General features: G+C 32.8%; 3 protein-coding genes across 3 annotated transcripts in view; all 3 read left to right on the forward strand.

The window, feature by feature from the left end:
• The window catches only part of LOC109605767 (uncharacterized), a 95,282-nt gene that overhangs the window by 32,295 nt on the left and 37,022 nt on the right, over positions 1-25,965 (forward strand). The gene's annotated exons all lie outside the window — the stretch shown is intronic.
• LOC109606127 (chondroadherin) lies at positions 6,916-8,315 on the forward strand. The gene is made up of 2 exons (XM_049968987.1): positions 6,916-7,702; positions 7,772-8,315. The coding sequence occupies exons 1-2, from the start codon at positions 7,379-7,381 to the stop codon at positions 8,291-8,293; spliced, it is 846 nt and encodes a 281-aa protein (XP_049824944.1). The 5' UTR covers positions 6,916-7,378; the 3' UTR covers positions 8,294-8,315.
• Positions 17,626-18,700, forward strand: LOC109605769 (uncharacterized). The gene is made up of 2 exons (XM_020022357.2): positions 17,626-17,754; positions 17,821-18,700. The coding sequence occupies exons 1-2, from the start codon at positions 17,655-17,657 to the stop codon at positions 18,276-18,278; spliced, it is 558 nt and encodes a 185-aa protein (XP_019877916.2). The 5' UTR covers positions 17,626-17,654; the 3' UTR covers positions 18,279-18,700.

Consider the following 25,965-nt stretch of genomic DNA (forward strand, 5'->3'; position numbering starts at 1 on the left):
TGATAAATAATAAATGAAAAGGAATAAAAGTATTGAAGACACATTAGAAATGGGAGAATAACAATAAATTTAAATGGAGTAGCACTAAAAAGGGTTGAGGGTTGTCTCATATTGAACAATTCAAAGCAAATATTTAACAAACAAACAAATTCTGTTGTCTTTTATATAAAAGATTAGTTTAATATCAGATGTAAAAATTACAGAAATCTGCAATTTTTACATCTTATACATTTACAGGGACCTGTAATTGGATTATTCTACAAAAATATATCACAATCTTGTACTTATAAAACTTATAGTTCGTAGAGTTAAGTAAACACACAATCGAAAATAAACAATCCGAAGAAATATATCCGTATAAGCTGCATTCCAGTATTTTATCTAACCCCTCCACAAAACCAATCTAAACTTATATAAATCCACACTGTCTAGGGAAACTTAATCGCCCGGCTCGGAGAGCCGTCCTTAAATAAAACTAGCGTCGAATTTAAAACGCCACTTCCAATTTACTTCGCGGCGACCCCGTCTAATTTATTTGTTATCGGCGAATTGAGTTTTAATCGAACGTCGAGATAATGCAATAATTAAGTTCTTAGCTTCGGGGTGACACATAAAACATTTGAATTTTTATATAAAAGGGACGACGGGAACAATTCCATATCCGCAAGATGCAAAAATTACAGATTCCTGTAAATTCACACCGTAAATTTATTATGATTTATGAGTTTATTTGTAGTTTAACATTCACATTTTAATATAAAACGGATGATGGAACGAATACCACGTACATTTGTCAACGACGTGGCAAGAAAGGGAGGAAAAAATCCATCGATCCGGGGGATGGAAATCGAGACGTTTGAACACCGTCGAAAATTGTTATTGCGTTCAGTTTTTGCACGGCGAAAAGGGATTAACATTATTGTCGGCGGGTACGAATGTGTTTGCGGTAATCCGAATCCCTCCATGCACGAACGCTGATAATAAAACGGCCCACGCGGTTTCACAACCCCCTGCACTTTCATCCGGCCGGTGCCGGTGGTGTGGGTTCCGACGCCGCAAAACGTTATTTACGTAACGAATTTATGTTTAACGTTAAATTTGGCGGAAACAGTTTAGTGGGGGTAAAATAGGAAATATTAAATTGTCTAGTATTATTTGCTATTTCGTTGCCACAAATTACGGTAGCTGATATTTTAATTAGGGGATGCTTTCTGGCTCTACCCTTTCGTTGTCTTTTTAGTTCCCACTCGGTACTTCACTCCAATTATTTTCCTTTCGTTTTTAGTATTGCCTCAGCACTTTTAACCTTTGTTATATTGTTCTACTTATCCTTTATTTATTGGAAAAAGAATTACAGGTTCCTCTAAATACACAAGATGTCAGAATTATAGATTTCTGTAAATCACATTGAATATTTATAATACTAATACTAAAATAGGAGTTTATTTATATAGTTATTAATAAATGATACAAAAGTTTGCTGTGATTATTATAAAATTACAAACTAATGGTATATTTTTGTTTCAAATGAAAAATGGGTTGAAAAGTTTGTAACAATCCAATTGGAAAAACAATAACAGGTCCCCATAAATATACAAGATGTAAAAATTACAAATTTCTGTAAATCACACTAAAAATTTATTATTGTAACCGAAAGATTGTGTAACCTGAGTTGCCTACCCCATTCGGAAACGTCTAACTGTCACTGTGTGGTCGACACCGTTAAGATACACGTATTGTATGTTGTTCTTTCAATAAATCGTGTTGTTTAATTGATTGTATTACTCTGTCTTTACAGTATATTAATAATAAATTGGTGGAATGGGAGTTTATTTATGTTGTTATTAATAATTGTTAAAAAAGTTTGATGTAATTATTATAAAATTACAAACTAAAGGTATATTTTTGTTTGAAATAAAAATAGGTTGAAAAGTTTACAATTTAATTGGAAAAACTATTGCAAGTACCTGTAAATACTCAAGATGTAAAAATTACAGATTTCTGTAAATTTACACTGCAAATTTATTATGTATGATGACATTAAATTAATCCTTTATATGAAGGTTTTAACAAAGTTTGTTTTCTTTAATAATATTTTTTTATTAAAATTTATTGAATAAGAAAATTTTTAATTATTTATCAACATAAAACGATGATAAAAGATGTTAATTCCATTAACTTGAAGTAAAAATTGTGTAGCCATAAAAAAATATAACCCAAATAAACGTAAAGAAGATAATAAATAAGCAACAAGCGAAATAAACTGAATGACCATATAAAAATATACCTAATCCAATCTTAAGTTTATTGAAACGAAAATAAAAAGGGACCCGACTGAAAATATAAAATGTATAAACAATGACAATAAAAAAACAAGGGTGCAAAAAAATAAGAAAGAAACACAAGACGAATAAATAAAATAATGCTTAATGGAAACGTTAAAAAACCAAAAAATTACCATAGAAAAAGTATTCACACGAGAGGCAACAACAAAAAGGACACTGACCATCGGCAAACAGGATCAGACCCTTTATACAAATGTAAATCCCCGAAAAACTATTATCCCTCCAAACATGGCGTCGCACTTTTAACCGTTTTATTAAAATTCCCACCACCCCCCGTTTTCGCAAAGCCGGATCGCCACGTCCGGCAACTTTAATAAAACACCACCACCCCCGTCCAGGCGAATATATTCTCGTCGTAAATTTCACGGACGAAAAAAATCGCCGGGAATGCCGGAAACGTTGTACGTTTTTTTTTTCCTCCTGGTGCTCAGACCGGTCGCGGGGTTTGTTTAATTAATTCGGCGGGGGGTAAATTGATGCGGCCCGCCGCCAGTCTGGATGCGGTAATGAAAATAGTTTCGCACAAATTACGAACGGGACGAATCGATAAGTTGACACAAATTTTAACGACACCCTCACTCCCTCCCATTTCCGGGCATAAAATTTAAATTTTGAGGTGCCGTTCGATTTCGTAATGACGTTCCGGATCGTCGTTTAACCTTTTGAACGCCCTTAAGTGGAAATCGAGTTGGGGCGGAGTGTTTTCCGAATGATAAAATTCCGTTTTGTTCCGAGAAATTGTCGATGTAATTGTTATGTTGTGGAACACTCCAAGATTCTGGTTAACTGAACCCATTTCTCCCACACGATTTTAAAAGTTAGTAATGCGATAATGAATTTACAGGAATCTGTCATTTTTACGTCTTGTGTGATTGATTTTCTAATTGGATTTTTATAAATTTTTAACATATTTTTCATTTCAAACAAATAATACCATTAGTTTTTAACTGTGTAATAATTACTGCAAACTTTTGTAATAATTGTTAATAACTATATAACTATATAATACTAAATTCCTCTTTCTCCAATTTAGTATTATCATTATAAATTTTCAGTGTGATTTACAGAAATCTGTAATTTTTACATCTTGTGTATTTACAGGGACATGTAATTGTTTTTACAATTTGATTGTTATAATATAAACTTTTCAACCTACTTTTTATTTCAAACAAAAATATACTATTAGATTATAATTTTATGGTAATTGCAGCAAACTTTTGTAACAAACAATAATAACTAGATAAATAAAATCCTCTTTCTGCAATTTACTATTAACATTAAAAATGTACAGTGTTAATTTACAGATACGTGTACCCTGTAATTTTTATTTCTTTTATAGGCAATAATTTTATATCTCTGGTTTTTAATATAATAAATTAGTAACAATAAAATAAAATACATTTTTGATAGAAACAAGTAATTTAATAGTATAACTGTGCAATTTTTTGTAACAAATATAATAAATTACTTATTGTCCAATTTAGTATTAACGTCATAAGCTTTGAGTGTGTATTTACAGAAATCTGTAATTATTACATCTTGTATATGGGAACTAATGAGTGTTTATCATCTACAAAGTAAACTTTCGTGGTAATATTTAAGGATCAGCATAATTTTTACTTCCTCTTTACCTTATTAATTTAAGACGAGGCTGTTGCCCCTAAAATCCCGCTTTTCACATCATCCTAAAACCCCCCATTATTTTTCCTAACAAAACGCTCATGAAGAAGCACTTTATTGTCCCGGTGGCAAATTAAGTTTTCATTTAACCCCCCAAAAACCGCCGGACCCTAATTATAAACATGTTAAAGCAGTTCGGTTAATAGATGACTCGATTACATTAACAACACGGGGATGGATTATCGCACAAAAGCGACACGTGGAGCGGACAAAATGTAACAACGGCACCGATAACGGGGCCTTTTCGGCGCCTCGCACGTGCGTAATCATCGCACGATAATTTTCACAATGGACCACGAATCTTTAATCCGGACCATGTCGCCATTGACCTTTCGTCGAGGCCGAATCGATCGACCTTTTCGAGGGTGGCGGCGACACTTTTTTCCTACTAGTGTTCCTCGGGGGCACAACGCCGGACCGTAATCGCGACCGGGGACGCACGAGGGTGTGATTTAATTTGGTGTTCGATCACCCCGAACCTGGAGAAGCCGTGTTTGGTTGGAGTGTCCGTGCATAGTTCACGGTGACTGGCGGACATGACATGCAGAAGATCAATCCCCGGACTGCCACTAATGGTCGTGTTCGATTAAATTAGTGGCCGACCCCTTGTTCACGTTACAAACATGTCTCAATTTGTACCCCCATCGACTACCTCGGGACCCGGGCATCCATCATTTATCCAACTTATTCCGCAGGAAGACACAACATCCTCTTCTGTACTTCCCCCCGAAAAAAATAATCATTTGTCATAATCGGCTCCCGACGACCCAGATCGTTAACCTCCCCCCTTCCCCCGTAAGGGCCGATGTTGTGCACGTGTCGCGCCGCCACCGGCATTAATCTTACATAACTCACGACGCGGGGGATTCACCGCATTGACCGGCGAACGAACGCCGTTCCGTCGACAGACGGAGCTGTTAGTTTTTTCTTCTTCTTTACTCTTCTTTTATATCGGCGGCGTCGTGCGGCCACAAAACCACCCCGCCGACCCCTATCGATTTTCCTGCGATGTCGGGACGCAAATCCGTCCGTTCGATAGACTCTCTTCCCGCTCCCGGTCCCGGATCCCGTTTCTATGTGTGTGTGTGTGTTTTTTTCTCTAGTCGTTGAAACCGACAGGGGAACTATTATGGTAATGAAATGCGGCTGTTTCGTGACAGTGTGTGCTTTTAAACTTTTATTTGTAGTCGGGGTTCCATTGTGTTTATTGTGACATCCTTTTAATTCTGTATTCAAATGAAAATTTATAATTGTGTAATTCAATTTGAATAGAATAGCAACTGTAAATATACAAGATGGAAAAATTACAGGTTTCTGTAAATTCATACTGAATTTATAATGTTAGTACTAAATAGGAATTTATTTAAGTATTAATAATTGTTAAAATGTTTGCTGTAATTATTATCAAACTACAAACTAATGATATGTTTTTGTTTGAAATGGAAAATAGGTTGAAAAGTTTATAACAATTCAATTCGAAAGACAATTACATGTTCCCATAAATATACAAGATGTAAAAATTACAGATTTCTGTAAATCACACTGAAAATTTATATTGCTAATACTAAATTGGGGAAAGAGAAGATTATTTGTGCAATTATAGATAATTATTACAAAAGTTTACTGTAATTATTTTAAAATTACAAACTAATGGTATATTTTGGTTTGAAACGAAAAATAGGTTGAAAAGTTTATAACAATCCAATTGGAAAAACAATTAAAGTTGTAAGATGTAAAAATTACAGATTTTTGTAAATTCACACTAAACATTTTAATGTTATTACTAAATTGGAGAAGAAGTTTGTTTATATAGTCATTTATAATTGTTACAACATGTTTACTATAATTAGAAATGTTGTTTTAATTATTCATAATTATTGGAGTCGTCTATAAATAAACAAGAAGTAAAAATTACAGTTTTCTGTAATTTTATATTGAAAGTTATTGCATGATATTAAATTACTTGTTTCTGTGAAAAATGTAGTTTATTTTCTTGTCACTAATTTATTGTATTAAAAATCAGAGGTATAAAATTATTATTTATATTAAAAGTTTCTTGTTATTAAATTACTATAAAAATGTATATTATTTTATTGTTACTAATATATTATATTAAAAACCAGAGATATAAAATTATTGCCTATAAAAGAAATAAAAATTACAGGGTACAGGTATCTGTAAATTCACACATTTTTAATGTTAATAATAAATTGGAGAAAGATGATTTTATTTATCTAATTATTATTGCTTGTTACAAAAGTTTGCTGCAATTGCCATAAAATTACAATCTAATGGTATATTTTTGTTTGAAATAAAAAGTAGGTTGAAAAGTTTATAACAATCGAATTGTAAAAACAATTACATGTCCCCGTAAATACACAAGATGTAAAAATTACAGATTTCTGTAAAGTCATAATGTAAATTTAAAATGTTAATACTAAATTGCAGAAAGAGGCGTTTATTTATGTGATTATTAATAATTATTACAAAAGTTTACTGTAATTATTATAAAATTACAAACTAATAGTATATTTTTATTTGAAATGAAAAATAGGTTGAAAAATTTATAACAATCCAATTGGAAAAGCAATTACTGATCCCCGTAAATATACAAGATGTAAAAATTACAGATTTCTGTAAATTCACACAACAATTTTTAATATTAATACTAAATTGGAGAAAGAAGCGTTTGTTTATATAGTATTAATAATTGTTACTATAATTACAAAGGTTAGTTTAAATATACATAATAAAAATACATAGTAACGGTTGAAAAACAATTAGAGCTGTCTCTAAATAAACAAGAAGTAAAAATTACAGTTTTCTGTAATTGTACACTGAAAGTTATTGCATGTTATTAAATTACTTTTGCCAGTTAAAAATGTATTTTCATTTGACGAATGTACACACACAAAGCCCTCCAGCTTTTGTTCCGTCTCCAGTCAGCAATTTAAACACTATCAGGAACACGGCCCTCGTGACCCGCTCCGCCGATTAATTCCGGTCGTTAACTCCGACGGTCCCCGAAATATGACTGGAACAAGTTGTGTGTTGCAAACATTAATATAGATTATCCGAACGTGTCACGGACGGGGTATTTGCACTTGATGTGCGCCCCATCCGCCCCCGTATTTTTGTCCAGGCACAGACACGTGGGTCGGGGTGGTTTTAATTAATCCTCCGGACCGGTATGACTGAACGTTGAGGAAGTGGACGCGAAGATGGAACGTTTAATCGTTTCGTTCGGACGAACTAATAAATTGTATCGGGATTGGCACGGTTCCCGTTATCGTTAAAGGTCGCCGGTCACGTTGATAACGGCGCAAAAAAAAAATCGTTTCATTCACTCCGCGATGAGTGTGGCGGTCGTGTGTTTGTTGTTGGTCCACTTTGCGGTCGGTTTGGACGACTGCAACGACTTTTATTTCAAAAATGCCGAGAAGTCGTACGAAAGGTGTCGCGGGTACCAGGAGCGGGACGTCATGAAGGAGGAACAGGACGTCATGATATGGTACTTGAAGGTGACCGGTAAAGATGTCAAGCATTTGTGTAAGGGCTCTCTCGGGACGACCGTTTTGGACGCCGACCTGTCCAACATTGGGGCGTCGTACCTGGAGGAGAGGTGGTTAAAAAATAGCACTGTAAAAGTACTAAATTTAACCGGCAACAGTTTGGTGGTGATTAGAAATTGCGTGTTCAGTGATTCCCAGCTAGTTGTCTTAGATTTAAGGTGGAATGTCTTACAGATCCTACAGAGAAACGCCTTCGACAACATGCCCCACTTGGAAGCCATTTACCTGGACGACAACAAACTGGCGGTCTGGGAGAGTGACTGGTTCAAAAACTGTCCAATGCTCCACCTAATTTCAGTTAACAACAACTACATTTCCGAACTACCCGAGAACGCAATGCAAAATGTACCCTACGAAGTCAAAAAGTATCTCTGGAAACTTCTACCCAAGATTTATCTAAACAATAATAATTTAAAGTACATCCACGATAAAGCCTTTTCCTGTTTAAAATATATGTCAACCTTGAGTTTAAAGAACAACAAACTTTTTGAGATCAGCAGCAAAACATTCGGCGATGTCGATTATCTGTTTACATTGGATGTCAGTGGCAACAATTTTATTTGCTTCTCTTCAAATGCAATGAAAAGTTTAACCAATGTACGATTATTGATTATAAAAGATAACGTGTTGAACGAGGACTGTAAAAATAATCTTAAAGTGTATTTTGAACAGAAAATGGATGACTTGGACATTTAATTAAATACTGATTTCAACAAAATGTCTTTTATTTTATAGTTACTAATTTATTACATTAAAACACACAAATATAAAATTAATACCTATTAAAAGTCGGAAGTAAAAATTACAGGTTTCTGTAAATTTAATTTGCCTTATTATACAAAATTACAGGTATCTGTAATTTCACACAGTAAATTTAATGTTAATAGTAAATGGGATAAGGAAAATTTTATTTATACAGTTATTAATATTTGTTATAAAGGTTTGCTATAATTATTATAAAATTACAAATTAATGGTATATTTTTGTTAGAAATGAAAAATAGGTTGAAAAGTTTATAAAAAATCAATTAGAAATACCGTAAATACACAAGACGTAAAAATTACAGATTTCTGTAAATTCATATTTAAAATTTATAAAGTTAATACTAAAATAGAGAAAATGGACTTTATTTCTGTAATTATTAATAATTATTACAAAAATTACCTGTAATTATTATAAAATTACAAATTAATGGTATATTTTTATTTGAAATGACAAATAGGCTGAAAAATTTATAACAATCCAATTGGAAAAACAATTACAAGTTCCTGTATAAATACACAAGATGTAAGAATTACAGATTTCTGTAAATTCTTACTGTGAATTTATAATGTTAATACTAAATTGGTGAAAGAGGAGTTTATATATGTAATTATTAATAATAATTACAAAAGTTTGCTGCAATTATTATAAAATTACGAACTAATGGTATATTTTTTTTGAACAAAAGTTTGCTGTAATTATTATAAAATTAGGAACTAATGGTATATTTTTACTTGAAATGACTGTAAATTTATAATGTTAATACTAAATTGGAGAAAGAGGAGTTTATTTATGTACTTATTGAAAATTGTTACTGAAGTAATTATTGTAAAATTACATACTAATGGTATATTTTTATTTAAAATGAAAAAAAGTTGACTAAAATCCAATTGGAAAACAATTACAGGTCTTCGTAAATACACAAGATGTAAAAATTACAGGTTTCTGTAATTTCAATTGGTTTATACATACAAAATTACAGGTTACTGTAAGTTCATTGTGTTCAATTATGTAACATAAGTGTAGTAAATGATGTTTTTGAGTTCAGTTACATTAAATAACCCGAGAAAAAGTCTGTTTTAAATTCGGTAATCAGCCACAGAAAAACTCGTTCGTAATTTGACAAGTTCACCCGCACTCATCCAGTCCGGATTAATTTAAACACCCCCCGAAACAGTCGGTAATCCAGAAAAATGCGCCGCCCCCACGAAAAAAAAAAAAAATTAAGCTCCGCCACCGAGTGACATAAATCAGTTTTTTCCGCGGCCCCCGTAATGCTGATGGATGAGGTTGTCTTCGGGACGGCCCCTCCTTGCCCCCGCGTTTTCGGCGCGCAACACACAATATATATCTTCTAATTAAAAGTGAAGCTCCGTCCGTCGTCGCCGAAGCCATTAGCCCTCCGGCCAGGGCGGCGAAAAATCGAAAAACCGAAATTAATTCGAAAGAAAGGCAGTCGGGAAGTTCATTTCGGCGGCGCCGACGACAAATCCCCCTTAATTGCATTAATTGCGACGTGCACCCCGCCGTGCCCGCCCCATCGCCAACGGGGCCTTTGCGTTTAAATATTCCGCGTCCGAAATTCGGTCTGGACGTTTTACGAGGCGCATAAACAAAAATATGGCGGGTTTCACTCGTACTCCGTCGAAACGATAATGCACACGGACAACCCGAATTTTATTGGGGGCGGTCGATGGTGAAATTTTAGATGCTCCGTCTGGGGCGGGGGTGGCACACACACATACACAATCGATGTGTCGTAAAACAATTCCGATTTTCCGATACTAATATAAACGGAGTGGATGACGGGTTTTTCTTATTCTAAGTTTTTCTGTTTTGGCTAACCGCCTCACGTTCCCGCCCTATATTTACAAGACGCCAATTCATCATACGGCCTCCCGAGTTTGCGGGGAGGCATGTTTAGGTTTTGTGTCCCGGCGAATAATTTATACGGACTTTTGGGAGTTGGATCACGTCCTCCCTGGAGGCGTCATTCTCGGCACATCGTAAATTATAAAAAAATCAGTGTTTTGTAATAGCTAATCAATCTTATTTTTATGTACTTTTGTCACTAATACTTAATATGAAATATTGAAATAATGGAAGCAAAAATTACAGATTTCTGTAATTAATAGGAAGCAAAAATTACAGGTTTCTATAATTAATAGGGGGGGCAACGGTTACAGGTGTTCACAAATTCATTTGGCCAATTTAATATAACATGTTTTCTTCGTAGAAAAACTTTATTACGACTATTTTCAAACAGGCAATTTAATTTAATTAATTGGAAGGAAGATAAAATTACAGGTTTCTGTTAATTTATATTGCCAACCAAGCTTAATCACTGTTTAATTTATTTTAAAATATCTCGTCGATTTAGCTGGAAGTTTACTTTTGTATTTGAACTTGACTCGTATAAAAAAAATTGAAGTTCTGCGGAGCTTAGGGTTTCGCCTTGCCGGCGGCTCAAGAACGAGACCTGAGGGTAGGTTATTTGTTTGTTTGCTCCCCCCTCATCATTAAAAAAGACCTCTCACACAAACGACTCAAGCAGGATCCGGTAACCCAATTCCGAGAATTATCTTCGCACTGGGAGGCCACCGGATCGATATGACGCTCGCACACAGATGACTGGAGTTCCCTTCGGCCGAAGGTCCGACGTCGCGTCCCTTCACAGTTTCACCGTCGACGACGGATGAATTTTCATTCTTCGTGTGAAGTTCACCCCCCCCCCTGTTTGGGGCGGTGAGGAGGGGTGAATGTTAATTGGCGTTCGACGTTCGTCGAATTATGGGCCCGGAGCAAAAGTTTTCGGTGCACGCGAGAAAAGTGTCCGCCTGACCCAATTTCCCCCGTCGGGATTTATCTCGCGACGGTACGGATTGTTAGTTAAATTTGTTTATTGCGCGATCCGCGTGTGTGCGTTGAACGTCGTCGTTTCGGGGTCCGATTAGATTATCAAATTGGCAGTTGAGATTTAAATTGGAAGATGATGGGAAATGAGCACCGGCCAAGAAAATTGCATCCATTCGCAGTGATTTGTGACATTCCAATAACTTTCTTGAAACTTCTAATGCAATTTAAATAATTGGATGCAATAATTACAGGTTTCTGTAAATTAATTTCACCAATTCAACACCCTCTATTATCAGGTTAAGTAAAATATGTTATGTATAAATTAATTTTGCTGAAAATTAAATTAAAATATGGTCTAAAATATTGTTTAAAGTAAAAATACTTTAGTAGTATTAATATCGAATCCTCAATTTTGTTCTTGTTTAAGAAACATTTAAAAAATTGTCTGGTCTAATATTCAGTAATCAACTTTATAAAAACTCAGTTATAATTTGACAACTTCTCCTCCATTCATCCAGTCTCAGATTAATTTAAACACTCGAAAATACTCGGTAATCCAGAAAAATGCTCCCCCAACAAAAAATTAGGTTTTGCCAACAAGTGACATAAATCAGTCGGATTTAAATTGATGGAAAAGGAGAATCAACCAAAAAAATATCCACCTCTAATCATTATTAATGTTGAAATTTAAAGTACATTGCTATACAGTGCAGTATAATTTGCATATACATATTTTGTATACTGATTGTGTTGAAATTTAATTAAGAGGAAGATTAAATTACAGGTTTCTATAATTAAAAGGAAGCAATAATTAAAGATTTCTACAAATTCATTTGGTTAATTTAATGTTTCATTCTCAGTCAAAGTCAATAAAAAATACTTACAGGGTGTTCCAAATTTGATGAACTTGAATTTTATTCATTCTAACTTAGATAACAGTCCAGACTAATTTAAACACCCGAAAATACTCTGTAATCCAGAAAAATTAGATTTTGCCAACAAATGACAAAAATCAGTCGGATTTAAATTGGTGGGAAAGAAGAAATCAATAAAAAAATCATTTCTAATGATTATTAATATTATAATTTGTTTATAGTATTTTGAAGAAATATATTTGAATTTAAATTCACATATTTATTTATTGATTGTATTGAGATTCGAAGTAAGATTAAATTACAGGTTCCTATAATTAAAAGGAAGCAATAATTACAGGTTTCTACACTTTAATTTGGACTATTTAGTATGTTGGCTGTGTAAAATATTGTTTAAAGTGGAAGTCATTAAAAAAATACTTATGGGGTGTCTCAACTTTTAATTCATTTAATTTTACGCATTCTAATTAATATTGCAGCGAAAATTTCAATTAAGTCGTTCCACAGCGAGACACTTTGCGGACGACTAAGAGCCAAAGCCATCGAGGACGGTTTCCATAAAGGGTAATTAATGAACGGCCGTCGGGAATTTGAAACTTTTAACGTCGTTCTTTATTTTTTCCCACGTACGACCGTTCTTCATAAACACAACTTCGGCCCTCTCAATTTACACATCCGTAACAAGGCGAACGTGTTACGTTCACGTGACGTGATTAATCGAGACTCGGCGTAAAAACGGCGTTGTTTAATTTAAAAGTCCACTTTTATATCGTCAATTTTTCTTTCGACGGGAGTCGAGGAGTTTCTCGCGTGCCGTCCGAGAATAATTGTGCGATTTTAAAAACTGTGATGAATTTTTCTTATTTTCCTTCCGTCACGTCAATTTTAATTAAAGCTCCGCCGGTCGGGGTCGATCTTTTTCGACGAACGACGGTCTGTGGCTGAAATAATGATGAAGCAATTATTCCTGGTACGCTAACACAAAGGCGACGTTTATTTGTGTGCAATAATCGGTTAAATGAATTTACAGAAATCTGTAATCGTTGCTTCCCTTCAATCGAACCACAATCCCCTTTACAGAAACCTGTAATTAATTCGGTGCCGATACAAGAGTGCCGAGCATTAATGAGGGGTGTTTTTTTGTCCGGAAACGTGGAGGCTAATCTGAGAATCCTTTCAACCATTAAAAGAAACCGACGTCACAACACACAGTTGCACTCTCCGCATTTAAATTCATTAAAACGGCAAACGGTAATTTCAATTGGAAGCCTTTTAATTCGCCAAATTGAAACGAATCGAATTCAATGGCACTAGAGCAAAAAGGGTGTTTTTTTTTCTCGTCGTCGTTTTGTTGTGCCGTTAACGTTTGTTAATTTTTTTTTTATTTTTCCGAATTCATCGACTGCGAAAGTCTTTTGTGCAACCGGATCCGACGGTCCGTGCGCCTTTTTGCCTCCGGATTATTGTTCCGAGTGGCCGACGCCGAATTAATTAATTGACGCCGGCGGCGTCGAATATTTAAGGGCGTAATGAATTTAGGGACGCGGAATCAAAAAGGTGATGGAGACGTGTAAATTAATACAATAAGTACGAAATTAAATGTCACCAACGCAAAACGTTGTAATTAAATTAACAATAAATATTAAGTAAGTTCCCCGAGTGGAGAAGATGGCCCCAAAACAATACAGCATGCGACTGGAACGTCGGTCCGTAAATCAATTCCATTTTTCACGCGGCGAATGTGTGTTCGGCGTGTTTTATGAAAACGTTCCGGCGTTCCCAGATTTTCGAGACCCAAATAAACATTTTCCCCGGGCGAGTGTTTTCGACTGTTTACCCCTTGTATAAATAGACGTCGCCTTTATGGTAATGTTCCACGAATAATTGCACAGTCATATTTATAACTTGAAATTTTCATTCTTTATAAACATTAAACCTAACCTAACCTAATTATCTTTTAATTTTAATAATATATTGTATTGAACAAATTAATTTGTAGAAATCTGTAATTATTGCTTCCTGCTAATTAAATTACTGGTTTCTGTAAATTAATTTTGTCAATTGTATATAATTTATTAAAATATTGTCTAAAATAGTATTGAATTGAAAAATACAAAGTTAATTATTGGTAAAATTAAAGCAGAATTGTGTTATAAATAATAGGCAACCCTAATTACAGATTTATATAAATTAAATTTGTCAATTTTATATATTCAAACATCTTGTACATTCCTCAAATTCAATAAGTAATTTCTGGCCACAATAACATTCTTCATTTGGTATCAACACATTTGAAATTCACCAGGGGTGATTTTATGGTAATGTTGTATGAATAATTGTCCAGTCATAATTTTAACTTGAAATTTTCTTTCATTTTAAAAATTAAACCTAACCTAACCTAAAAGTATCTTTTAATTTTAATAATACATTTAATTGTACAAATGAATTTATAGAAATAATTAATTATTGCTTCCTATTAATTAAATTACAGAGTTTTGTAAATTAATTTGGTCAATTTTATATATTTTATTAAAATATTGTCTATAATAGTATTAAAATTGAAAAGTATAAAGTTGATAATTGGTAAAATTAAAACAGTATTTTGTTTTAATTAATAATAAACAATAATTACAGATTTATATAAATTAAATTTGTCAGTTCTATATATTCAAACATTTTGTGCACTCCTCAAATTCAATAAGTAATTTCTGGCCACAAAAACATTCTTCATTTGGTATCAACACATTTGAAATTCATCAGGGGGGAGTTTATGGTAATGTTGTACGAGTAATTGTCCAGTCATACTTTTAACTTGAAATTTTCTTTCATTTTAAAAATTAAACCTAACCTAACCTATAATTAGCTCTTAATTTTAATAATACATTGAATTGTACAAATAAATTTATAGAAATAAATAATTATTGCTTCCTATTAATTAAATTACAAGTTTTTGTAAATTAATTTTGTCAATTATACATATTTTATTAAAATATTGTCTAAAATAATGTTAAAATTGAAAAGTACAACGTTAATTATTGGTAAAATTAAAGCAGAATAATTACAGATTTATATAAATTAAATTTGTCAATTCTATATATTCAAACATCTTCTACACTCCTCAAATTCAATAAGTAATTTCTGGTCACAAAAACATTCTTCATTTGGTATCAACACATTTGAAATTCACCTGGGGGGACTTTATGGTAATGTTGTACGAGTAATTGTCCAGTCATACTTTTAACTTGAAATTTTCTTTTATTTTAAAAATTAAACCTAACCTAACCTATAATTAGCTTTTAATTTTAATAATACATTGAATTGTACAAAAGAATTTATAGAAATAGATAATTATTGCTTCCTATTAATTAAATTACAAGTTTTTGTAAATTAATTTTGTCAATTTTATATATTTTATTAAAATATTGTCTAAAATAGTATTAAAATTGAAAAGTATAAAGTTAATTATTGGTAAAATTAAAGCAGAATTGTATTTTAATTAATAGGCAACCCTAATTACAGATTTATATAAATTAAATTTGTCAATTCTATATATTCAAACATCTTGTACACTCTTCAGATTCAATAAGTAATTTCTGGTCACAAAAACATTCTTCATTTGGTATCAACACATTTGAAATTCATCAGGGGGGACTTTATGGTAATGTTGTATGAGTAATTGTTCAGTCATACTTTTAACTTGAAATTTTCCTTTATTTTAAAAATTAAACCTAACCTAACCTAAAATTATCTTTTAATTTTAATAATACATTTAATTGTACAAATCAATTTATAAAAATAAATAATTATTGCTTCCTATTAATTAAATTACAGGTTTTTGTAAATTAATTTTGTCAATTTTATATATTTTATTAAAATATTGTCTAAAATAATATTAAAATTGAAAAGTATAAAGTTAATTATTGATAAAATTGAAGCAGAATTGTGTTTTAATTAATAGGAAACAATAATTATACATTTATATAAATTAAATTTGTCAATTCTATACATTCAAACATCTTATACACTCTCTACATTCCGTAAGTCATAAAAACATCCTTCATTAACAGCAGCACACTTGGAATTCACCGGAGGGAACTCGCAGAAGCGAAGCATCACTTCCACTCGCGCAAACACTGCGATCCACCTAGTCGAAATAACTTAAAATTATTATTTCACAAGGCCCACGCGGATTCCGACATAAATTCCAATTATTGCGAGAAGAATCGGGGCCGCGATAAATTATCGTCGCCGGTGAATTACGACGGCCCAAAGTCTCCGCGGACATGTTTGATCATCTCGAGGAACGATGATAATGGCATTATTTATTAAGCGCCGTTAGTTTTTATTGTATCGGGTCCGGAGAGGATCTTCCGGACGGCCCCAAACAATGGTTTTCGAATGTTTTTCGTTCGGTTTTGTGCGGGTGGTTTTAATGGGCGACATCTATTGCCGTTCGACTGTGTCACGGCGAATGTGACGTTTTTATTACAGGTTGCCCCCCATAATTTTTATTTTATTTTATTTTATTTCGATGTTGGTGCACTTTGAATTTAGGGACTTTTTGGGCTGCTTTAATCAGCTGTTTTCGCACAGCCCTTCATGATATTTCGACGTAAGTAGTGAGAAGTAGTTTTAAAGATATTTCCTCAAAATGAACAGTGAAGACTGTTTGTCTTATTATAATTGGGATTTGGACGAGACTGTGGATAGTTTAACCGAGTCGGAGGTGGCGTTTATGAAGTTACCTACGATTAATGGTAAGCCATATCTGGAGGTTAACAAGTCTGTACCTGGTGGTACTAATTCTGTTAGCTCAACACGTCCAACTTTGGTATTGAACCACCTTTTAAATCTGAATAGTCAACAAAATGGAGGAATTAATAAATATTTGGATGGTTCCATGATGGCACCACCAAAACCTTTGGAGTTCAAAATGAACCAAAACAAAGGTGAGATTACACCTGACAAATTTATCCAGATGCCTGTTGCTTCAAATAATTTTATTAAAATTGATTTAAATAATAACAAATATTCAGTTGTTGAAAAGAATAATAAAGTTAACCAAAAGGAAAATGAAAAATGTGCATCTTTAACCCAAATTGCACTCAACAAAATTGCTAATGAGAACAATAAAAAGACTCCAACTGGTGTAAAATCCCTTCAAGTGTTGGAACAAGACGAAGGTGATGAGGAACTTAAAGTAACTCCTTGCCTGAGAACATATAGCAGAGTACCAAGGAAGCACAACCACGAAAACTCTTCCATCACTTCAAGACCAATAAATTCCAGTGTTATTTTGAAAGGTTAGTATCAATTTAGAGCCATCAATGTTTATTTTTTTTTAAAATTTGTTAATAGTTTTCGATACATCACAAATTAAGAGTGGGGCCACAATTGTAGCCGAGTATAACGTGGACGAAAGTGGCTTTTTACAACCGGATTCTTCTGATCCTACTCTTCCAAATATGGAAGTAGTTAGAGACGATTCAACTCAGTCCGAAGATCCGGATGTGGAAGTTCTTTCGGATTCCGATGAAGGAAGCTTAACTCAGTCAGAATTGTATTATATGAATGATGATAACCAGGTGGAGGAGGTTGGTAATGTATTACTAGAGGAACTAACTCAAGAGCCATCAACAGATGAAGCTCCACAAGTGACTGAGTCCGGTAAAGAATTGTCCCAATAAGTTGGACACCATTAGCTTTGTTAACTTGGACAAATTGTTTCCTTAGATGCCCCTCAGAGGACCCACTCAAAGGACAACGTCCCAGTCCATCTCCGGACACCGTTCAGAAGCAAATACTGGACCAAGTTCGAAACGAACTTGTTCTTCAAAGCCCTGGCGGCACTGGGAACCGACTTCCGCCACATGAGCGAGCTGTTCCCTCACAGAACCCTCGAAGCCTTGAGGTCCAAGTACAAGAAAGAAGACAAACGCAACAAAAACATCATCGTCAACCTCCTGAACCAACCCAAGTCCGCCACCGCCTTCGAACAGCTAAAACTCGACGTCAAGTTGATAGAGCAACAATGGCTGACCCGGGTCAGCCAGTCCAAAGCCAAGAAGGTGCCCAGAAAGCTCACGATTCCGGGTCAACTCGACTATCAAACCAAAAGGCGTCCGCGACAACAAAAGGATAAAACACAAACCGGATTCGCCACCGGAAACGAAAACAATTACGCGTTTTAATCCCGTGACCGGATAAATTAGCGACTGACCCGATTCGAGGAAGGCGAGAGGAGCGGATTAAGCTGCGGGATTATCCCCGTGTGTGTCCCGAAACGTAATGTATTTTTATTCGGCGGCGGTCCCGCGGCGACTTGGAGGTTTTATCGGAGGAAAAAAAAACGGGTCGCATAAGCGATTTAGATCCGCAGTCAATGGGTGGGACCTTACTATATTAACGGATAACTTTTGTGTCGGGGGGTTGGAAAAAAATTGGATGGTTTTATCTCGTGTTATATGGGATATGGGTTACGTGATGGGGTCAGTAAAATATCATTGAATTTGCTCATTTAATTGATCATTGTAATTTCAGCGTTTATTTTCCTTTGTTAGTTAAGTTAGTTAAATAAGTTAAGAAGTTTATGTTAGTGATTTCATTAGATGCAGTTAAGTTATCATTATTTTTATGGTAGTATTTATTTTATATTTAATTCTGTTGTTAGTTATTGTTTTAAGTTTTACTGGACTAAAAATTTTATGTTGTCTTATCTACTGACTGTCACCATAATATACACCATTGCAGAAATCTTTAATTTAATCTTCAAACCTTTTGACAAATACTACCTAATTATTAATTTTTATTATTATGATATAATTGTATTCTGTTAAAAATTTATTATTAAATTAATAGATTTACTACAGAGAACAAATCAATATTCAAATTATTTTCTCTAAAAAATTAGTTAAATAAATTAAGTAATTTTTGTTAGTGATTTCATTAGATGTAGTTAAGTTATTATTATTTTTATGGTAGTATTTATTTTCCGTTTAATTCTGTTGTTTTTTTATGTTTTATTGAACCAAAAATTTTAGATTGCCTCGTTAAGTTAGTGACATCTACTGACTGTCACCATAATACACACCATTACAGAAATCTGTAGTTTAATCTTCAAGCCATTTAACAAATACTATTATTATGACAGAATTATTCTGTTTTACCAATTTATTATTAAATTAATAGATTTATTACAGAGAACAAATCAATATTCAAATTATTATCTCTAAAATGTATAATAAATATCCAACAAATGACTAATAAAGTATTATAATACTATAAATAAATATCATAAATTATGTTAAACTTGAAATAAAAACACATTAAACATGTGTAACAATGTATAAATCAGTTCCATACTAAAAATTTTAGGTTATGTGGATAAGTTGGTGACATCTACTGTCTGTCAATATAATAAACATGTTTTTCCATTACAGAAATCTGTAGTTTAATCTTCTAATCATTTAACCAATACCTTATTAGAACATTATTAGAACATTATTATTATTATGACAAAATTGTTATATATTAACAATTTATTATTAAATTAATGGATATAATACAGAGAACAAATCAATATTTGAATTATTATCTCGAAAAAGTATAATAAATGGAAATTAGTATTAGTAAAAAAATAAAAGTGAAACTATGTAATTTAATCAGTATAAATTTAATCGTATGGATTTTAATCCTATAGATTTTAATTGTATGGAAATTGATCGTATGAATTTTGATCGTATTGAATTTGATCCTATGGAAAATGGTCATATGGATTTTGATCCTATGGAAAATGATCGTGTGAAAAATGATCGTATGGATTTTAATCGTATGGAAGTATAATAAATGTCCAATAGATGACTAATAAAGTATTATAATATTATAAGTAAATTTCATAAATTATAGTAAATACGAAATATAATCAAATTAAAAATTATTTAAACTGAATATGAAATGTGTATTAATCCGTTATACTAAAAATGTTACGTTATGTGGATAAATTAGTGACATCTACTGCCTGTCAACAAAATATCTTGTTCTTCTATTACAGAAATCTGTAATTTAATCTTCTAACCTTGTGACTAATATTAACTATTTAGAATGTTATTGTATTGTTATTATGACAGAATTGTTGTCTGTTAACAACTGATTATCAAACTGATAAATTTGATAAAGAGGACAAAACAATATTTAAATTATTACCTCTAAAAAGTATAATAAATATCCAACAGATGGTTAATAAAGTATCACAATACTATAAATAAATATTATAAATTATGTTAAACATGAAATATAAGCACATTAAAAATTATTTAAATTAAATATAAAGAGTGTATTAATCCGTTACATGATAAATAACTCAACGATCCAATTAAACAAATAAATCAACCGTGTCGGTTAAAATAAAACGATTATATCATAATAATTAATTTGTTTTAAACCCCCATTATAATCGAACAATTAAAAACTGAATAAATTGAATTAAAAATGTCCAATTCAATTTTCCACCAGAATAAACTGGCACAAAATTTTAATTATAATTTACCCACATCAAATTAAGTAAATAAAAAAAAACAATCCACTAAACTAGAAGTTCACATTTGGCTGTGTATCAAAATCGTGGGGTTGGTAATAAAGTGGCGTAACTTAATCAGATTTTCCGCACGGGCCGCGGAATCGGCACACAAATCGCTCCCGTATTTTCGGCACGTTCCCGCCACATAATTAAAATAAGGGGCACCGATACGTGATTTAACCTCCGCAGCCAACCCCCTCGATCTGCGTCGCAAGTGGCTGGTGTGGAGGAAACCTTCACGTTTTAAAATGCGAATTGGTTTCAATTAAGTTTCATTGTTGCGTCGTTATGACGCGGGGGCGGGGGCGGCCTGGGGATGATAATGTACTAAACGTCGAATTCACAACCCAACAACCCCCATTAATTCGACTTTATTGTGCACTTCGGAGCTCGTGTTTTTTTCCAGTCCTCCCCCTTTAAGCTTTGGTTTTAACGTCGGAATTAACTTCTCCCGTGACGGTTTTAATTCGGTCCAAATACCCGATCGTCAAACTTGTCTGCCGAAACTTTTAATTCCCGACGCGACTTAGGTGACGCGCGGCTTTTTATAAGCCCACTTCAATTGCTAATTGGGCCCTTACACGAACATTAACGTCGACGAAACAATCGAACAATTCGATTGTCGACGGTCACGCGGCGCCTCCGTGCGCGGCCGAAGCTATGCAACCGAGCTTACGTTCGACGCGGCGCAGTGCATTTAAATGTTTAATCGAGACGGCCGAACGAAAACACCGTTGCGCGTAAATAAATGTCGGCACAATGAAATGGCCCGGGGACAACTTAACGAGGTTTTAATTTTTAATTAGGTTTTTTTTTACGGCCCTCCGGTCGCGGACGAATAATTTTTCATTTTTGGCCGGGCGCCAGGAGCGCGATTCGCCACTTAATTGGCGGTCCTCGACGGCATCCAGAAATGCGACGCATTAATTGGAAGAGGACGTTTAGGTTCTTAAAAAATTTCATGGATTTATGTAAATTGTGTGATGCATAAATACATTAAAAATTATTTAAATGAATTCAAGATTGAGTGATTTTCATTATGTACAATTCCATTACTAAGAAATCATCATTATTATTCTAGGTAATACCAAAAAGTTAATTTTAAAATATGTTTTATATATTAGTCAAGTGGTTGGAAGATTAAAATACAGATTTCTGTAACAAATAAGTTAATTGTGCCAACCAGGTACATATGTCAGCAATATTTTAATTACTGGTTTATTATTATATTATTAAACAACATTTTTAATACAGATTTCAGTAATAGATAAATAGATTTATTGAACTATACTGCAATAGAAGTCACCAACAATCTAATTAGTACTTTATCTTTAATAGGACAAATTTATTATTATTCTTTAATAATTGATAATTAAATTATTTTGATGCTGTACTTATATATTTCTAATGACAAAAAGTGTTTGTGTTAAAATATTAATTTAAATATTATATAATTTTCACATTTCTATAAAAATAGTTTTTTAATAGTTAAAAGTTCTAATTGATAATTTGGGGCATCTATTGTATATTAGCTTGTATATATATATATATATATATATATATATATATATATATATATATATATATATATACATATTTTTGATATTTATAGAAATTTTGATAAAGACATTAATAAATTAAATAAAAATAAATTCTATAATAATAAAGTTCTAATTGACAGTTAGAGATATCTATTGTCTATTAACATAAAAACATATTTTCATTACAGAAACTAAGTGTTAAAGTGAAACTATGTAATTTAATCGTATGAATTTTAATCTTATAGATTTTAATTGTTTGGAAATTGATCGTATGAATTTGAATCGTATGGAAAATGATCGTATGGAATTTGATCCTATGGAAAATGATCGTATGGATTTTGATGCTTTGTAAAATGATCGTATGGATTTTAATCATATGAAAAATGATCGTATGGATTTTGATCCTATGGAAAATGATAGTATGTATTTTGATCGCATGGAAAATGATCGTATGGATTTTAAACGTATGGAAAATGATCGTATGGATTTTGATCGCATGGAAAATGATCATATGGATTTTGATCGTACATATTTTTATCGTATGGAAAATGATCGTACGGATTTTAATCGTATGGAAAATGATCGTATAGGATTAGGACACTACGTTTTTAGTAGTTTCTCATATTTTTATTGAATTTTGAAATTTTAGTAGTTTTTTACATACGGGAAATTTTCTTCGAAACTAAATTGTTCGAGAGGACCGAAATTTCTTCCAATTTTGCTTTCACAAGAAATTTATTTCATAATAATTTTCACATGAAATTTTTATAATTAAAAATATTTTGGTTATAGAATTGTAATAAACTGCTTGTTTTATATAATTTTGGCATTTCTATAAAAACAGTATAAACAGTATCAATTGTTAACTGGATAATTTTTAACTATTAATAATAAAGTTCTAATTGACAGTTAGAGACACACTTAGCATAAAATTTTCATTGCAGAAATCTGTAATTTAATCTTATATATAATTATATTTAATTGAAATAATTATTTATATATATATATATATATATATATATATATATATATATATATATATATATATATATTTATAAAAAATTTTGATAAAGACATTTATAAGTTAAATATAAATTCTATAATAATTGTACTAATTGACAATGGCATATATTGGCTATTAGCAAAAAGAACGTACTTTTTCATTACAGAAATCTGTAATTTAATATCTAATTATTTGTTTAATATTAAGAAATTTTGATAGACATTTATAAATTAAATAAATATAAATTTTATAATAATAAAGTACTAATTTACAGTGACATCTATTGTCTATTAGCAAAAAACATACTTTTTCATTACAGAAATCTGTAATTTAATCGTCCAATCATTTGTTTAATGTTAAGAAGTATTATTAAAATATTTTTTTATGCTTAATATTGTAATAATGTTTTTATACTCAATACAGAATATCTTTAATTTTGATAAAATACGTTTTAGAAAGAACCAGTAATTATATGTAATTGAAATATTATTGATATATTCGTGTACACATTTTTCCCCGTCTATATGTTTTCAGTTCAGATTTCTACAGTAGAAACTGGGGGAATACCCGGACACGTATTAGAACAAATTAAAATACCATAACGCCGTGTGCCTGACTAAATTAAAGCGTCACCATCATCGAGATTTACGACGTGCCCGCTTTGCACATAATTCACAATAGCGTCGCGAACGCCCGTCGTCGTCCCGCCGCTAATTTACGCGAACAAATTCACTAAAAATCGATGCGATGCAGTGGGAAAACTGTTGCAGCGCAAATTCCATAACGCGAACGTCGCACTCCGCCCTCGCCGCCCGTCCGCGGCGGAACGGGACGCATCCGGCCGGCGGGACTTCCCCCAACACGCGGAACTTCCCGGTGTTGGTGTCCCGTGCCGCAAACGTGGTGATCGTTTTTCTCTTGCGACGACGTCGCCTTGACCCAACGGCCGCGACATCACCATGACAACACCCGGGGATCCGCCGCCGCCGCCGCCGCCGCCGCCGTCGGAACGGCATCGGCTCATTAAGTTTGCGTTAATTCAATGTTCAGGTCGGACCGACACTCGTGGGGGGCTAAATATTTAAAAGGTTTTTGCGGCCGAAACCCGATCAGGATTTGATTAAATCCCCCCCCTCCCCAGATATTTTATGCGACGCAGTCTGTTTCTAAATTGGGCGATTTGACGGTTAAGGGTGGCGGGGGTTGTTTACGCCGAAAAACAACCTAACCGATTTTTTTCGATCCGAAAAGTAACTTTCGAAACGCGCCTGGTAAACATTCCGTTGACCCAATTTTTTTTTTTTTTTTTGGGGTTTTCAGAAAACGTCGGTGCCCCATGTTCACAGATCGATCTTAATTTGGTATTCAAATTTTCGCTGCCGGTCGGAAAAGGCGCGAGGGAGCGGGAGAGAGATTCGTACGACTCGAGTGGATTTTTTCTTTCTTTCATACTTTGATTAATTTTACTTGGAAAATCCACCTGGCCTCGGCGACGAAGGCAAATTATCAGATGGAAATCAAACGAATATTGTTTACGTCCGATGACGGATCGTCCGGGTAATACACGTCGAAATAAAAATATCTGCAGAGATAAAATTAACTGCACAAAGGGCGGGGATAAGGTAATTTTCCCCCGGGGATGCCGTACGCTTCTTCGCCTCCACGTTTTCATTATTGCTTTACTGTCGACAAGTTTGTTGTTTATAAAACGGGCTAATCTTGCTGTTTCCTTTGGTGCAAACGTTTCTGTGCTGTGATTTATTTTATCAATTATAATTACTTTGCATAACAAAGATTAAAATATTAATTATTTCTATTAGATGTTCACTTAATTAATCCTTTTATCAAATACTAATTATGAAATCTGTTTTAAATATTAAATAACAGACTAAAGCGTGTCCTGAGGTAAACTGCATAATTAAATCTTTTCATTTTGTTAAATATAAGATTTAATAATTAAAATATGGTCCTAGACATTAAAAATATACCTTTTGTTAGTTGTGAACACTTTTTGCTGAAAATAATACATAAGTGGTTCTACTGCCATCTACTGTAAAGTAGCAAAACGTTACAGAAATCTGTATTTTAATCTTCTAACTATTTGTCTAACACTGAAACTAAATTTTACCATACTTCTTACTTATTGTCGATTCAAACTGACATGTTTCAAATTTGTAATTGTATTCTCAAGAATTTGAGACATTTTATGGTGGTAAATAGCAGATAAATTAAGAAGTAACAGAATAAAATGGGTTCAAATCCACAAAATGTTTTTTTACAATTAAAAACTTTACAAAAAATGTAATGCTGTTTATTTTTATGTCTATTAAATGTATAACAAGTAAAATAAATTTAATTTACTGAACTTCTAGAAGTGGAAATAATATTATTTTTCAAAATAAAACTTATAACAAAATTATGACCGCAAAGTTGAAACATACAAATAATATTACTGGTCAAAATAAAATATTAAAAATATTGAGGTGTTAATAGTAATAATAATAATTAGATGATTGGAGCCATCTATTGCTTGATAGCACAACATATTTATCCATTACAGAAATCTGTATTTTAATCTTCTAACCATTTGACCATACTGGAAGACGATTTTAAACTAAATGTACGGTATTCTACTTTACTTTCCTGTTATTCATTTTAATTATTTCGCATTATAAAACTAACCTTGTTTTAAAAATTAAAGAGGGCCTCTAAATCAAATGAGTTTAATATTCGTGCGGCAATAAAGTTTATTTGATGCG

The sequence above is a fragment of the Aethina tumida genome, chromosome 6, assembly GCF_024364675.1.
Source record: "Aethina tumida isolate Nest 87 chromosome 6, icAetTumi1.1, whole genome shotgun sequence".
NCBI classification, from domain to species: domain Eukaryota; kingdom Metazoa; phylum Arthropoda; class Insecta; order Coleoptera; family Nitidulidae; genus Aethina; species Aethina tumida.